The sequence below is a fragment of the Sesamum indicum genome, linkage group LG3, assembly GCF_026168435.1.
Source record: "Sesamum indicum cultivar Baizhima isolate 11 linkage group LG3, ASM2616843v1, whole genome shotgun sequence".
In the NCBI taxonomy this organism is placed as follows: Eukaryota; Viridiplantae; Streptophyta; class Magnoliopsida; order Lamiales; family Pedaliaceae; genus Sesamum; species Sesamum indicum.
In genome coordinates, this window is record NC_142659.1 from 29250408 (window position 1) to 29267926 (window position 17519).

The window sequence follows — 17519 nt, forward strand, 5'->3', positions numbered from 1 at the left end:
AGACTTATAACATCTTATTTTTAGAGCTTATAAGTTAATTTTCTAAAAAAATTACCAAATAATTTGTAACACTTTATAAGTTTTCAAACATCTTATAATTAAAAAAATTTATAAACTCGACCACATACCCTCTAAGTCGTACCATAAGACAAACTTATAACTGTTTAATAGCAACAGGCATAAGAAATTAGGTACAAACGTGCACGAATTAAACTCAATTCGTTTGACTCGTGATTGTTACACTATGATCAAAAAATAAGTAATTGATCTTAAAAATATTTCACTAGCTACGAATCTGTATTTTATTTCAAGCTGATTGTAATTCAATTATATATATGCTTCAAAAATTGTAGCCCTTTAAATAATTACAAGTAATATTATATATTAGCTACTGGAAAATGCCATCAACTTTATGAAAAATCAACAAGCTGCAGTAGAATATCTTACCATATGTATAAATAAAATCAAGAACATATCGTCATAGCGACGGTTTGATTTTATCATCCGTCGCAATGGACTTCTTGCAATGAGCAATCGCTGCTTGAATTGCTGCCTGCAATTCTTCCATGGTGCTATCACTTTTCGTCGGAGTAACGCTTCCACTTGCAACCAGAAGCCCGCTGTTCGTCGGCGAAGTTCTGATTGACGCCGGCGCCGAGAATTCCCCCCTCCTCCCTCTCATTTCCTTCTTGCTTCTCACCTGTAAGTTGCCGGAAAACGAATACGGCGGCTGCCGGTGGTTCGGAGGATTCCCGTTCCTGTTTCTCAAGGAAAGGAATGGCTTAACCAATCTCAAGTACCTCTTTATCACATTGCTTATATCGAACTTGGACTTCCTCTTCTCCTTCTCTCTTGCTTCGGAGTATCCTTTCCTCCATCTCGGCAGTCCAAACAGGGAGAAGGACTTCGATTTTCCTCTCCCTTTCGCCTCCAGAAGACGGATTTCTTGACGGTCATGATCTGTCGTGTCCGTGTTGTTTTCTAAGGGTAAGTGTTTGATCGGCAGAGTGAAGCTGTCCAGTGAGTTTGTGGAGGAGCGGGGAGAGACGACGGGGAGGTGGGAGAGGAGGTGGAGGGGGAGTAAATGGCCGTGGAAGAAGATTTCATCGGCCGGAGATAAGTCCAGGGCGAAGGGAGGAGGGGATTTGGTTTTGTTGTCCGCGGCGGCCGGGGTGGTTTTAGACGGCGGGTGGAGGGAGATGGTGAAGGAGAATTCATGGGACGGAGAAGATGAGGCTGAGGGAGGTAGATTGGGTTGTGCCTGCTGCTTTGCTTCTTGTACTTGTCTTTTGCTTTGATTCTTCTGCTTCTCTTCTTCTTGTTTGCCTGTCAGCATTTCTTTCTGTCTTTCCATGACAAGATGTTGATAAAAATGTCTGTTTTTTGAGGATTTTTTTTTCTCAGTTGTGTCTGTGATGGTTTGTTTTAGTGTTTTCTTTCCCCCCCTAGTTTAACATGGGAGCAAAGTTTGTGAGAGGGATAAGGATAACTGGAACACAGTGATGTTTCGATTGTGGGGGTAGGTCTGGGGGTTGCGGACGTTAAACCATCTTCTATCACACGTTTATATATCGTATATTAATGTAATTTTTTATAGTTATTATATATGATTCTATTTGCAAACTATAAATTATATAACTTTTTATTTTAAAAAACAATGTGTCAATTACTTATTGATATCATATTAATATGTGACGCGAAATTATAATAAAATAAGGAAGGTGGCCAATTTCTTTTTTGAGTTTTATCTGTTTCAGTCTATTATTTTCAATTGGTATTCAAGTGAATTATGTTTAAAATACACTTCTACATATTGTTATGTATAAAATACAATATAAAATAACAATATAAATTTGTTATTCAAGTTAATTATGTTTATGAATTACAGTGTAAAATGAATTTCTAATTTAAAATAGAGAATTATGATTGATTACGGAAACTTTAATCATATTGGAATTTGTTAAATTTGAATTAATAACACAAAAAATATAACATATTTATCATATATTAATATACAGTTAAAAAAATAATAATGTACATAATATATATATATATATATGTATTATATTTATGATATAATTAATTCGATACAATCAAATTTAATTTAAATAAGAATAACATTTAGGGACCTAACATATTGTGGTGGCTAATTAGTATGTGATGAGAGATGGAAATAGTAGGGCCGTTTCACATCAACACTTATAATGCACTGATTTTGGGAAAATTAAACATTACAAAACCCCATACATTGTGTCAAAATCATTTATTTACAATGGATGAATGGGCAAAACATATAAAAAGAAATGGTGAAAGGTACAAATTTGTCCTCACGTTTTTGTATAGAAAGCGATTCTTGAAGAGGGTAGAGTTGAGAAATGAGAAGTCAAGTCCAAAGCAGCATCCATTTCAAGAAGAATCTTTGATTATTGCACACATATTCACATACATATAAATATTTGAGTCTTCAATTCTGCTCTCTTTTTGCGCGCATCTACTTTGGGAGGGGCATCCAAATTAATCTTCTTTTTTAAGACAAACTTTGAAAATGTGATATTTGTTCTTTTCCACTTGTTTAATAGCTATGAAGGAATATTTCATGAGATTACGAAATTAACAAAAAGATAATAGCAAATAAAAATACTTAGAGTCATCATATTATCTACTCAGACCACATAAATAAACAAATAAATAAATATCGGTACTAAAGTTTCAGTTCTCCAATAATTTTAAGTATTATGAATAATTATATCTAGACTCCTTGACCTATAGTCTATTTATATAAATGACTCCTGTTGTTGAGAACTTATACATACACTTATCAGTAACGATAATATTATTTTCAAAAATTATACTTATTTCTTGAAAAATTACACATACACCGACAAAAACGTCAATATCATTATATAAACTATTTTTATTTTTTGACTGCTAAAATAATTTATATAATTATGCAAATAATAGAAATTATTTATATAAATAAAACACAAATAAAAAAATTTAAATATATTATAAGCCACACGAAAATTGTCAAATCAAAATATAACATCAGTGCAGGTGTAGTTTTTCTTATTAGTCATATTATCATCCATGTATAGCAAATAATCATGTTTCATTTGGAAAAATATAAGAATTCCGTTCCGTGAGGCAATCTTATACTATATAAATTTAAGAAAATTTTAATTCAAATTATATTCAATTAAATTTAAATTAATTATATAATAAGTACATTATAAATTTAGATAATAATTTTCTTATAAAATATTCACACGAGATTGGAAGGGGTACTTCATTACCATTTAATACATACATGAATAGAGATGATTGATGGATTGTGAATAGGATCCAGAAAGAGCAGATTGTCCCCACCAGACAATGATTCTATCAAACAGACAACAACATACACATGACCACTTTGAGCTGTGACTTGCAAAATCTCTCATACGACATCACATAGACATACGTACATACGGTTTATTACCATTCAGTATTCAGAGGGAGTATGGTCGTTTGCGCACAACCCTCTATTCTTGCATTGATCACAACCTTAATTTTGTGTAAGATACTTGTCTACAACTTAAAATTGATTATTGTTTACTTACCCATTTAAGATTAGTCGTTTTCTTTAATTATGTGTTTATTTAATTCATTATATATATCTAAAATATACAGCACCGTATAATACGAAAATGATTGAGTTAACATAACACCGCACATTTTAACATATCACAGTTTGATGGGATGAAGGGTCCCACACACACGTGTACACCATGGTACGTTAGGCCATGTTGATATAGAAAAACTTTGTTTTGTCGCCATCGCAATCATAGAGGCATTATTATTTGGGTGGGCAGAGGTAGAGCCATCTTCTTCTCCACTTAACCACTCAAAATCATTTTGTATAAAACCCTAAAGATAAGAGATTCTAGGAATTTTTTTTTTTTTTTTTAAAAAAAAGAGAGAGACAGAGAGAGAAAAGGAGATTGCAATGTTTTTGTCTCATGTAAAGTTGTTTGCGAGCTGGCCAATCTATCTTCTTAAGACACTTGTGTCTTTAGAGGGAGTTTTTGAGTGGCTATTGGCAAAAGGAGAAAAGGAGAAAAGGTTGGATCTTTGAGGCATTGAATTTGAGTGTGATGCATTTGTTGCATACCATGTTTTTTTCCTCTTCCCTCTCCCTTCTACCAAGGATGAATACGGGCACATTCACGCGGTAGCACATGGACTAGGTAGACGAGGATTATGACATCATGTGAAAAGACTGAATAGTCCTTGGAACCTTCATGTCCGAATCGAATTTTGGAGTGTGAGAAATATCTAAATCGTTTAATCATCTTGTAGGCTGGGATGATTATTTACCCTACTTATACGCCATGGACTTTGGGCTAAGGTAGACGAGGATTAAGATGTGGTATGACCCTCAGGACCTCAAACTGGACATATATAGGTGTAAGGAATTTCTGGATCATTTGATCATCTTGTTGGATGAAGTACCTAATGATAGTTTACCTGCTCAAATGCCATTGGCTTAGGAAAGACGAGGAAGACCAAGTGTGAAAAAACCAAACTATCCTCTTGATGATCATGTCTAGGACATGGGAGCGTGAGAGATCTCGTTTACTGATCATCTTAAGCATGGACTTAATTTTGTTGATCTGGTTATGAGCCTTATGACCCTACCCGGTTTTTCTTCTTAATTGGGTTGGAAATCCTATACTTTTTTTTTTGTTTTTTTAATATAGGATTTCCAAAATTCTCAGACAACAAAATCTTAGTACAATGAAAATGATAATGTAAGAACAAATCATCTTTACTACTATAAATGATCACACTGCTGCTGGCAAGGCACAATCTTGATGATAAAATGTATATTCATGAACGCCCCATATTTCTTAAATTTCACAAAAACAGTAAAACACACGAAAAGGTTGAAAAGAATGAACATATTCTCTATTGTGAATGTCTATCTCCCTCAATAAAGAGGAAGGGCGAACAAAACCATATTACATTAAAGAGAAAGAAAGAAAAAACAAATAAGTGAACACTGTGTCTGAGATAAGAAGAATCCTAACACTCTAGCCAAACATTCTACATGACAAAATATTACAACGAGGATAGCTTTCACTTGTGTTAGCTCTGTCCAAGAACAACAGTTTACGAATAATTGATCAAAGGTAACTGTAAGTAAGGAGAATAAGTTATCTGAGATCGGATGAAGGGGTGCCCAGTATATTATACATCATAATCAACTGTTCAAACTCGCTACAAAATTCACAAATTCCAATCTTCTAGTCACAAAAGCAAGCTGAATCTGGAAGATCCTGGTGGTGATTTAGTTATTCACAAAAGGGTCCAATTTACCCTCACAGCTTATGGAGACACGAAGGGAGTTCGTCTTGTCCTACACGTTGGCCTTCTCAGTAACGATCAGCTTTGGGAACGTTAGAAGAAACGGGTTGGAACTCACTTGAGGAGATTCACTATTCACTTCCACTACTGTATCTAGATGCTGGCAAAACAAGGATATAGAAAAGCAGTAAATACCGTTGCATGATTGTGAAATTTTTTCATAGAACAATTAAAGATGGATACCTCCAGAAGGTCTTCTCCCTTCCATGGCCTCTTTCTTCTCTTGGCAGCTCGAGCAAAGGAAAGGGCCATCCCAAGGCCGTGATTTTCTTGGATCAGCTGTTCCTGCGTGTATTGAAATGCCTTCTCCGGGTTTTATTTCTACTTGGCAGACGGCACACATGAACAGCTTAAACATATTGCAGACGGGGTACTTTGAGTCCAACCTATAATCGAGTACGAATAAATGAAATCAAGAAACATGAAGTTTTGTTAATTCCGTAGTTAGATATGAATGAAGTGTTCGGACCTTTCTGAAAGTGAAGCAGAGCCTTCCTCAAAGAGTTCCTCGACCACATCTGGCTCAGAATATTCTTCCTTGTCGACCTGAGAAGATGATTCTGAATGCTTTTTGCGGAACATAGACTTAAAGACTCGTTTCCCTTGCTTCTTTGATGGTGGTTTCGGAGGCTCGGGCTTCTCCGGAGGTTGTATATCTACTACAATACAGGTTGTATCATCTCGAAGACCTTTAACATGTACGGCTTCCTGCAAAGATGGAAGGGGTGAATTTGGAAAACAAAAACATGTTGTTGAAGTCAAAGTGAAATGCAAAATGCTACACGATTTACTTTGACAATCTGTGCAGCTGCAGCATCTGCTGGCATCCCTCGGCAACAGTCGAAAGCTGTTTCCGCAGATAACGCATCCCAAACACCATCACTTGAAATAATAAGCCTGCCACCAGATGACGATATCTGCAGGTAGATGAAATAATTTAGCGAAAAATCAAACAACAGATGAAAATAATCACTCCTTTTTTGAGTGGAAGTAGTTTCTCTCAGGCCATTCTCAACAGCCGTCATATTTATTTGCTTTCTGACAATGTTACTGGAGCAGCTCGAATTGAAATTACCATTAATCTTGTAGATACTGCTAATCATACTATCTTTCAAAAGCCTAAAATTTTGAAAGCTATATCTAATAGATTTTATAGTTTTTCTAGAACAACTTCAGCTCCAGGTTGACAAAGTAAAAGAAAACACGTAGAGTCATAACAACTGCTTTTTACATCAGAAAACACACAGAGTTTACTGGCTCAAATTCAGCAGGGAGAAAGTCATGATAAGAAACAAACCTTTATTTGCTTCACATAAGGTACAGGAACTATGAACTCTCCAACATCCATATCTCCAATAGATCGTGAAAGACACAACCCACCAGGCCAACATCTCAAGGGGCCAATCTGCAATGCACCAGTACACTAGAAAGGTTAAAAAATATACCAAAACGGGCAAAATAATTAAAAGTCTGAAATATTATACTTTGTTGACAGATTATGTCTTTCGACCACAGACAGCCAAAATAAGAGAAATATACTCCTAGCATCACATGCAAATTCATGATGACAGAAGCATATAAAAGTAACAAACCAGAAATTTTAGAATGCAAGCATGTAAAATTCCAAGATACTATAACAGTTTAACCTCCCAAAAAAGCATCACGCCAGCCGATCAGATTAAACCAGAATATAGATGAAATGATGGAAACCATATTCCTGTGGAATATAACTAGCCTTTTCAACAAAATATTGCAGTTTGCATCAAAGATTTAGATATAATTTCATTTCCATAATTTTTTTCAGTCCAAATAAGTTCACTTAGGGAGGTTGCATATAAGGAGGATGAAGAAGATCACCTCTGTGCCACCACCAGTATTAAGCCGACCAACCTCACCACCACTTGCAGTTATTCTTTCCCTCCTGTTTCATCATGAAAGGAACCTTATTGTAAAAGAACCATCCAATGTTATTTATCAGGGGAAAAATGAATTACTTACTCTTCTTCACAGCATTCAAGTCTATGGTCTGCTGACAGGTAATATATTGCCCCTTCAGCAGATTCAAAGACGCCACGAGAATCACCAACTGATGCAGCTGTTAAGACCCATCCCTCAATTATTACAAAGGTGGCAGTTGTTCCCGACGTTTGTGCTGATAAGTTACCAAATCCACAAATGAGCATTCAATTGAATCTTGGAGAGAGAGAGAAGAAATATGAAAGTATAACATAGTGAAAGCAGGAACCACTTAAGATTTAGATTTAACAGCTGAAAGATCAAATATCTAGAAAATCTACTCTGCAATTGCCCATGCGTAAACTGAAACCCGAGACTTACATGCATTTGTAGTTAAAGAATAAAAGATCCTCCATTTACGAATGATCAAAAGAATAACTCAAATAACTGTAGAAGTTAAATGCACATCCAGGGATGAGATGCGCTAGCAAGAATAGAACTTTATAATTTAAATTTATCATGTTATGCCTTTCAACTTGGAAAAAACGAAACACCAAAGTTGTTCACTTTTCAGCCAATAGCCACATCCAAATATTTTAGATGATTTTAGCTGATCAAACCTTAATGGCCGCTGAAAAGGTTCTAAATTTTGTTTTAATTTCAATCCAATATTTGTACAAAAAATTTAGATGATCCTTAAGAGATTTTTAGTGAATAAACATGACATGAACTTCAATATTATCTGAGTATATCTATTTTTTCTTAGGACTCTGCTCATGTATTTCACACTGAAAAATGGGAATAAATGAATGAAAATCTTGAAAGAAGCAGACTTAGCAAAATGGCAAATTTATCAGACAGATATTCTTTTCAAAATTGATTTTTGATAATTTTGCATCCACGTGGATGCCATCAATGAATATTTATATTAATTCTGTAACACCTTTTCTTCAGTGAGAACCAAAGCCACAATCCTCTTCTGGATTCATAGTTGATCCGCAATAAATTCAGAGTGCTTATGCAGTTTCAAAGATAAACAAAGAAATTTTAATTTCAAATAGGGGGACACGGAATACAATATCGGCACAATACATATTGAAATAAAGTTGCTCAATGGAAATAGTATTGTAATAGCATTCTAGGAATAACTTGCTTAAAAAATAGCTATACCTCTTTCTTGGAACTCTTTATCAGTTTTCACAAAGCCTGCAACCAAAGCCCGGGGTAGTGCCAAGACCCATTCGTCACTGCTAAGATCTGGAGGAATAGCACTCAAGACATTGTTCAAGAGATTCTCCTTGGAATATATGGCAGCTGCAGATCCATTGTGGCCATCAAATAACTGTAATGAAGAATTTGGAAAATAACAACTGTAAGTAGGAGCATAGGATGCAATTTGATGGCAAAGGTAAGAGTTTAAATCCCTTTCAAAAAGAGACAATTTTCCACTTAGATGAAGATAAAAGAAACGTTTAAGATTCCTCAATAATAGAAACTAGAATGCATCCACCCTAGGCGTAAACAGCACACTTAGACCTATCAGTTCTTCATTTCACAAAGTTATGGAATGGGGGAGAATAGCATCCACTGTGACGATGATTATTACGCCCAAAATTTACCAGTTTTTTGACTTAGTTAATTCAGGAAGTTGATGAAAAAAAAATAAGTTCTCCAACATAGAAAAAGGAAAAAAAAGCAACAGTTTAAGTACCTCCATCACACCATGATTCAATGGAAACATTAATGAACTCTCATTTCTAGTTTCTTCCTTTTCAGTTCATTCCCAAGGCACAGAACTGTCATCTTTTTCTATGTTACCTATCATATAAGACAATATTTGGAGTGACAAAGTGTCAACAGGCTTGACAAAAAGATTTCGACAATCCCTATATGGTGAAAAGTCTAATACCTCATCAAATACTTCAATTGAGGGATTCCAAGTTCCATAACAACAAAGCAGACAAGACATCTATGCATTATAGGAAATAAAACAAAAAAGACCATGTCATCATACCGCAAAGACGGAATATGTGGTGACCCCATCACCCAATACCCGTTGGCATTCGGTCTTAATGAACGTGAAGTCCTCGCCTTTCTTGCTCTGACTGGCCTGGCCATGCGAAATTTCAGGCCTCTCAATCTTTTCATTGGCGGATTCCCTCTTTAACAATACCGACAATGGGACTGTATGATGGTCACCACTCTTAGGCAACATCGCTCGCCCCGCTTCTAGTCCAAGAACACCAAAACAAGCGGTTCTCTGTTTTACTCCTTTTCCTTTTCAAGATTCAAAAAGCAAAGCCTTCTGCCAAATCAACCTCGCTTTTCTTGTTATCTTCAGGTCCACTAAATTCAATCAATATAAATCCAATGAAATTCTGTACACACAAAACTCGGGAATAATAGTCTCACGTTACAAATCTAAAAGAAATCACAAACAAGAAACAATTGTAACGATCACATCAGGAGGAGACAATTCAATTAATCAGTTAATTAATCCAAACCATGTGAAGCGATACTATCAAGATCCTCCGGAATTACAACATTCGGCAAAACAAACATTAGACAAAGCAAAAATCATAACATTTTAAGATTAACAAAAAGAAAATCCAAGTTGCAGTACAATGTGGATTAGAAATGGTTCCAAACCGCTAAAACAGATAAAATGTCGTGTCCAGAAATAGAAAAAAAATCATGGAAAAACAAGAAAAAGAAAGGAAAAACAAACGCACAAATAGTCAATGACGGAGAAGAATGCTGTCGGGTTGCAGTCATCAAGAGACGCAGATCCCGTCGTCTCTGGGTTTCTACGCTGCAAGAGAATCGATTCTCGTGCGTTTTTTCTGTATCTGAGAGAGAGAGAGAGAGAGGGAATGTTAACGCTGGGGGCGTAAAAGAAGCTGTCCTGCTATTTTTCTTGTTTTCTGCTATTTTCCGGAGACCATTTTCTAATAAGTAATTTTATACATTATTATTTTTATATATAAAAATAAATAATAATAGAATAGGAAAGTGTGTGTGTTAGTATTTTAGGCAACAAACCCAAAATCCAGATGCCCTCATTTTCGTCCTCCATCGCTTTTATTCGGTGCAAATAAGAAAGCTGGAATCTTAGCTGTGAAAACTGGTCCTTTTCTTCCTCTTTTACCCCTCCCCATCCTCCAACCCTCTATAAATTAGCCACCCTACCACACATTATTTCTACGCATATAATCACATAAATACAACATAATTTTTAAAAATAAAAATTAATATATATCAAAAGTGATTAACAGTAGAAGATGAATATAACAGTATATCAGGAATAAAATAATAATGTGGACTATTTAAAATAAATAAATAATTATATTGATATAAATATTTAAAATATAATTGGTATTTTAAAATTTAGTGTAGTACTAGTATCACAAACTATAATTTATAAGTGAAAATTGTCTTTCAATTTTATATTAGTATAAATGATGATTAATACTACATAATTGCATAATCTAATTCAAATTTATTAAAACAACATTTAAATTTTGGGACACCTTTAGAGTAACTCACATGCCAACCAGCTATAATAATTTCCAAGTAATTTTAATTTGGTCTTGGACGTGCTTTTCGTTTTTCATTTATTCTTTAATTCCAGTGTTAAAATTTGTAATTAAACATTGATTTTATACATTTTCCCTTAATTCGAAGCTGCTATATACTGGAAAACAATTCGTCGGTGAAAAATTATGTATTGTTCATGTGAATTTGTACGTTCATGAACCATAAATCATTGAAATAACACATAATAATTGTATCATATATGATCCAACGATCGATAATTTATATAAAACAAATTTATATGGACGGTACTAAACTTTCGCTCCAAGGACTTGGTGATTTCGTTCATGGGAGTTTGCTTAGGCTGTGTTTTGTTGTAAGAAAATGTGAATAAATAGAAAGATTGTGAGCAGGTGACAGCGGGGGGCACCGTTTTTGGTCTGTGTCCAACCAAATATTTTGACCACCAGTTGGAAGACGACTTCCGCCCCCCGTAATCCTCGGCGTCATTCACATTGCTACTTCCAGAGTAAGATACCCCACGCGCACCTCTCAACCGTGACCACCAACCCTACGATTTTAATGTAAAAACTATAGTTAATTATTTTTTATATTTTAACAAATTATCATTTCTTACTTGGAAAATATTATATTTCGACTGTTAAAAAAGAATTAATATATTTTATCAACAGTGAGTGAGGAACACAAGCAGGGGGAGTGCGTAAGGGCAGAAATATCTGCCCTTCGTAGATGGACAGGAAAGCCAGCCATAATGACTGCCTACGACAAATAATCCCATCATAATTATGTTTATTGTTAATACATTTAATTAACTCTGTTCTAAATTCTACTTAGCGTGGACTTGACCCAACATTTTACCAAATTATTGTAATACTGCTACTAATTATTAATCACATACCTATAGGTTTAATTAAACACAATCATTGTTTCAAGTCTAATGTGAATTATGTAATTATTAATTTTCTCTTTTAATTTAAAATTATAAAAACTCTTCATCAAACTTATTGCTGATAAAATCGCTTTATTATTGTCTATTGTAATAGTAGACGCTGTTTAAATTTTATTTATTCCATATTATTGATTCTAATTGTCTATGATTGTAGTCGAGTTATTTTTATTAATAATAATTTAACGCTTCACATAAAAAAAAGTCGCTTTTTAATTGCATCGTATTTGTTATTAAATTCAAAGTAATTACACTGTAAACGAAATATTTACACCCCATCAAATTTTTAAGCGTTCCATCAATTCAAATAAAATAAAAAATTTATGTAAACCTTGTAAATTTTAAAAATAAAAATAATAATATAATATGTAAATTGTACTAATTTTAAAGGACGGGCATTGCAGTTGCTCCTCCTACATAACTAGTTCTAGTTCGAATTTGCCTATGATTTATATTACTATATAAAAGAATTAAAGGTAGGGTAAATTATTGAGAATAATTTGTTAGCAATTATTAATTTCAATGAATATTTATAATTTTTAAACGATAAAGTGTATTTATAATTATAATAAATTTTAAAACAATTTTAATTTACTCTTAAAGGAGTATGTTGTTTTTTCTCATTTTTTCTAAAGGTCTTGTGTCTATTAGTATTTTCACAAAGGTAAAAATGTAATGAACACTTCGCTCTCTTTCGTCCAATCAAGAGACTAAGGAAAATTCTAAGTCTGAACTAAATTTGATCGGATCGGAACCAATTATACGACAAATATAATATAATTGTTATGTAATTAGTATACAGTTAAAAAAAATGATCAATCACATAATAAGTATATCACATATATCATATGATTGATTGGTTAGGTAATGTGTTTTCGAGAATAAAAAAAAGGGAGAAGACAATTGATGCAACTATGGAAGTCAAACTCTTCAATTCTTACACTAATACAGCTATCTTACAGATTTTCCCCAAGATATTGTTGTACATTGAGTGTAGTTAGGAGAGAGGTTTGCTACAAGAATTCACAGCACCATCATCATGTACAGACGAGCAAGAATTCACAACGTTTTTATTCCAGTGACACTAGTCATTTTCTTGCCGAGAAGTACATACATTGGATATCTCTAATATTCAGCAAGCTCTTTCACTAGAAACGTCATAATCTTGCACGCCTAATGCATTTTATTGGATTAAAAGGAGAATGCCTTCGTCCGGAGGCGAATGGGACTCGTCTCAGCGAGGCTGCAGATCTTAGATCCCAGTCTTCAACGTTCTTTGGGACACAAGCATCAAAGAGGAACTGACCGAGAACCCCATGGGCGCTGATTTTTGGTCGGCTGGACAATGGTACGTAACGTTCTTTACGTTCGTCCGGAACAGATCCAACGTCGCGATCCTCGTGATATTCTAAGGAACTGGGCAGGAGAAAATGGTCATTCAAGTCGAGGGCAATTCTCTGGAAGCTCTGGGTCGATATTGCAGCTGCTTTTCTCAGGTGGCAAAATGGGTCGGAAATCTCGTCGTGTGTGCCTTCCATGCCCAGCTTCTCCCCTTCAAGTTGTCGCATTCTTTGAGAATATCTCATAGCAGCTTTGCTGAGTAGGTCAGTCACAGCTGCCTTGTATTCTTCGGGATGATGTTGAAAATGGCCTGTTTGGGCGATGCATGAATGAAAGAAGATTGTGTTTCGGAAAGTTAAAAATCGATGTTACAAGTTTCATAATAATAGGTCGAATAAGGTTGTAGTCATCTGTGGTGCTTCTCCCAGAATTTTTTTCAACTACTTCTAATGACGAAAAGTAAGAAATTAACGGAACGGTAGTGATGAGCTCAAAAGCATACCTACATGAGATGATCTCTTCCATTTAACCAGTTTAACTTCAGCTCCAAGGTCTTTAAGCCTAGTAGCAAAATTGCAGATTACTTGAAACGGAGCAAGATTGTCATCTTCTGAACACAATATGAGATACGGAGCCACCATGCCCTAACAAAATATTAAATAATATTGTTGAATGATCAAGCAAAGAGTCAAATAAGCAACTTAGAATTTATTCTGGTAAACTCTTACAACAGTGGAGTAGAGAGTTTGCCAATAATCAGCTCGTTGTGATTCAAATCTTCCAAGAAAGAGTGCATCTAGACTGGAAGAAATGCCGTTTGCAATCCATGACACCAGGGGTGGAGGACGTGACATTTTAAGAACAGTTGGGTGGAGAGCAAAACGAGTGCCCAAGTCACTTGCAAAATCCAATGGAGCAGAATCAAATATGTGGCCAGAAACGCAGTCTCTGATAAGCCGGTAGTCATCCTACACACATCAATAGAAAACGAGACATTGTACATAATGTTAGTTAAGATTCTTGCACGAGGATAAGAAGAGTATCATTGAATGGTCAAAATTACTTCTTTTTTTCACCAAAAAACATTAGGAGAATGGTGATAAGTTAAAATTACCAGATTGATTTGCTCATCACACTTCCCCTCGATTGTCTGCAAGCAAATGGAAGAGAGTGAGACTATTTCATTTAGCATGGCAGTATAGTTTTGGCAAAAAATTAACCATCCTATGGTTCTAAAATAGAAAACATAAAACGATACACGGGAAGATGAATAAACTTTCAATTTGACCGACAACAATAGCATTTACCTGAAGAACCTTGTACATGCAAGCTTTAGAGCCACCAGAAAACGATGCAAACACAACAGGGCACGGCCGGAGTTTTAGCTCCTGCGTAAGAAATAAATGAAATGAGTTATCGAGGTTTGCCATATATTTTTCTCAATAAATAACCAAGTTCTGGGATTTTAAGTCCAAAAAGCTTGGCATCACTGTATATGTTCTTTGTTCCTTGTGCTGCTCTTTTGATATCTTTTTTGAAGAATGGGATTGACCCCATTAAGAAGTATGCCAAAATATTGAATAATAGAAAATGCCAATTAAGGCACCAAGAACTCTGCAGATTACTTAATGATGCTGCACCAAGAACAAGTCAATTGCATAACCTATTCAAAAGTAATAAAGAACTAATCATTCAGACTTATTCCGAAAAGGCTATTTGCAATGTTTTAAGCAGGTCAAAAGTTGAATCTCGCATATAGAAGCCATGTAACTAATATTAGAGTGAGTTGAGTTTCTCAAAGAGCTATCAGACCACGCATAAGCTAATTTGTGAAAGAGCAATTCATACAGAATAGGTCTAGACACTAACTTGAACAAGTTCATTGACGACTTCTAGTGCCAATGATGTAGCTTTATCTGGAAAGAATCTGCAAATTCAAGCAATAAAGATATCAAAAACAATGAAATGTTAGTGACATATAAACAGTAGATTAAGCTTTCAAGGAAAACAGTTGCATTCCAAATCCACCAGGCTGCAATTACACAAGTGATTAAGACCAGTAACAGCAGTTAGCCATATCAGTTAAGTTAGGAAATCTTTTACTCTTCAAAAGAAACGAAATTCCCCTTCTTGAGACCCCATTATAGATACATCAGAGTTGGAAAAAATTCAGAACATCCACCAATCAAAAAGATGACACGACATTCTTCACACTAGGAAACTTCTTAACAATAACGCATAAATTTTCCAGGAAAAAAGGCCAATTTCATAGAGATTTTGTCCTCACATGGTCAATACTTCATCTGCAAACAGTATTGATAGTCATACCAATTATTTAAAGTCTCAACAGCAAATCTGAAAAACAGAACTCTCTACAAAGCCATTACAAGAGAATGCATCAATTAGACCAGCAAGTCAGTTTGAGAATACTAATCAATCTGCATCAAAATGCTAGCAGACGGTACCTAAGCAACCCAATTACATTACAGAAGTTGAGAGTCATGACATACAGTTATTTGAGTGTTTCATTAGAACAATTCCATTTTATTCATTTGCCATGGATTAAAATAAGTGAAATTTATACAGCCTTCAACTCCAACTACCCACCAAAAAGAAAAGAAATGAAATCAACTCCAATTACCTTATCCACACCCATCTTTGAGTATAAAGAATTTACCGATCCACCACCACCCCCCAACCCACCACCCCGGGCCGGCACCACAAGACCGCAAAGTAGTTGCAGGTATGGAAACTTGTTGTAAATCACCAAATAAAACCAAAAGTCGATTTTGTGTGGCAAAATCAAGAAAAGCCCACAAAAGGTCAACTCTTTACAAACTGGCCAAAGTCAGAAGATTGGCAGAATCAAGCAGATATCAAGAATTTCAGTAGGAGGATCAAACTCCTAATTGTGAAATGACGAGGAGAGGAGAAGAACTTGAGCTTACAGATTGAGGAATTGGGAGTGGCAAACAAGGGAATTCCATCCAAGAGAGGAGTAGAGATGAACATAATTCTTCAAGTGCTTATCCTCACTTGGCACCCATGCAAACACAACAACTATTCCTTCCCGTTTTCCCCTCTCCTTCATTCCCCAATAAACCTTTTCTCCAAAACCCCACATATTTTCAGCCTCTACTTCCTCCAAACAAACAAAGAGTAATTCCCTGAAAACTGAAACCAAGATGTCTTGAAACTGGGAATAGGACCCCTCTACTGTGAAATTTTAGGTGGGGATCAAGTGGGGTATAAACCTTTTTCTGTTTTCTTATTCTGATTAGTTAGAAATAACAATGATCTTTTACTATTTGCAGTTCTTTATTCTTGGGTGTGGGGTGGGGTGGGAGCGTAATCTAGGGATTAGTATGATCAAATAATGGATTTTGTAATATCTCCACATAGATCATGAAAAGTGTTCCACATTTTCTTGTGGTGTCCATCTCAATATTACAATTTTATATTTTAAAATTTATTATAAATAATAATAAAATATATAAATTATATTTAAAAAATAAAATTAAATTAATTTAAAATATTATTGACACACAAAAAAACTGATACAGTAATATTAAAATAATGTTGAGCACTTTAAAAAAATAATTATTATAATTATTTTTCAAAATTATCTAATTAGAGATATAATTATTAAATTTAGAAGTTGGTAAGATTTTTATTTTTTATATTAGTATAGATATTTCCTCAATTATGAGTTGACACAACTGCCCCTGGATATTTGATGTGGAAGGTTCTGAGTGGTTGATGGCGAACTGGATTCATGGGCGAAACAGTCATATGAATGGTGGAAGCAAGCTAAAAAGAAATGGTGGGTATGCTTCATGTCCATTTCAATGATGAGAAAGAGAAATTTGAGAAAGGTAAGACAAAATTCCCATTTTTGTTTGATTCTATAGAGAATCTTGTATCATATATCTTCCGCTTGCTGTAATTCTAGATTTTGATTAAATCACATCTTAATAATTATAGTCATTATATTAGTAAACATTAAAATAACAATTAATTATAAGGTAATTATTTTTTACAAACTCAAATTTAGAGACGACTTATGTTGCATACAACTAAGATGCCATGTTCAGACGTTAATTTTGGTCTATTTAAATTATTAGATAATAATTATTTAGCAAATCGTGAGAAACTTGATCGAGTAAAATTGTTTGAAATTACAGGCTTATTAAAAATTTTATGACTTGTATAGCTTACGTCGAACATCCTAATAAGTGGAATTGGAGAAAGTTATTGACAATTTTGTATAGCATATGACAATGTATCCACCTAGAAAATTAACGAGCAACGTTGT

At 34.6% G+C, this 17519-nt stretch overlaps 3 protein-coding genes across 4 annotated transcripts; all 3 read right to left on the bottom strand.

Moving 5' to 3' along the window:
* Positions 1-284: 284 nt before the first annotated feature.
* Positions 285-1553, bottom strand: BKI1 (BRI1 kinase inhibitor 1). Its single transcript, XM_011076143.3, has one exon. It carries the CDS (start codon positions 1352-1354, stop codon positions 479-481), a length of 876 nt encoding a protein of 291 aa, XP_011074445.1. The 5' UTR covers positions 1355-1553; the 3' UTR covers positions 285-478.
* Positions 1554-4925: 3372 nt separating this feature from the next.
* Positions 4926-10294, bottom strand: LOC105159176 (putative protein phosphatase 2C 12). 2 transcript variants are annotated; one of them, XM_020692256.2, is made up of 10 exons: positions 10095-10294; positions 9377-9697; positions 8533-8704; positions 7405-7558; positions 7264-7327; positions 6704-6811; positions 6198-6323; positions 5876-6114; positions 5590-5792; positions 4926-5506 (listed from the first exon to the last, which is right to left on the bottom strand). In XM_020692256.2, the coding sequence occupies exons 2-10, from the start codon at positions 9575-9577 to the stop codon at positions 5478-5480; spliced, it is 1296 nt and encodes a 431-aa protein (XP_020547915.1). In that variant the 5' UTR covers positions 9578-9697; positions 10095-10294; the 3' UTR covers positions 4926-5477. The 2 variants fall into 2 exon arrangements, with proteins under 2 accessions (XP_020547915.1, XP_011074446.1); XM_011076144.3 differs by having other exon boundaries at positions 9377-9708.
* Positions 10295-12770: 2476 nt separating this feature from the next.
* Positions 12771-16551, bottom strand: LOC105159177 (uncharacterized). Its single transcript, XM_011076146.3, has 7 exons — positions 16153-16551; positions 15074-15131; positions 14512-14592; positions 14319-14354; positions 13933-14172; positions 13707-13848; positions 12771-13514 (listed from the first exon to the last, which is right to left on the bottom strand). The coding sequence occupies exons 1-7, from the start codon at positions 16326-16328 to the stop codon at positions 13021-13023; spliced, it is 1227 nt and encodes a 408-aa protein (XP_011074448.1). The 5' UTR covers positions 16329-16551; the 3' UTR covers positions 12771-13020.
* Positions 16552-17519: the final 968 nt, after the last annotated feature.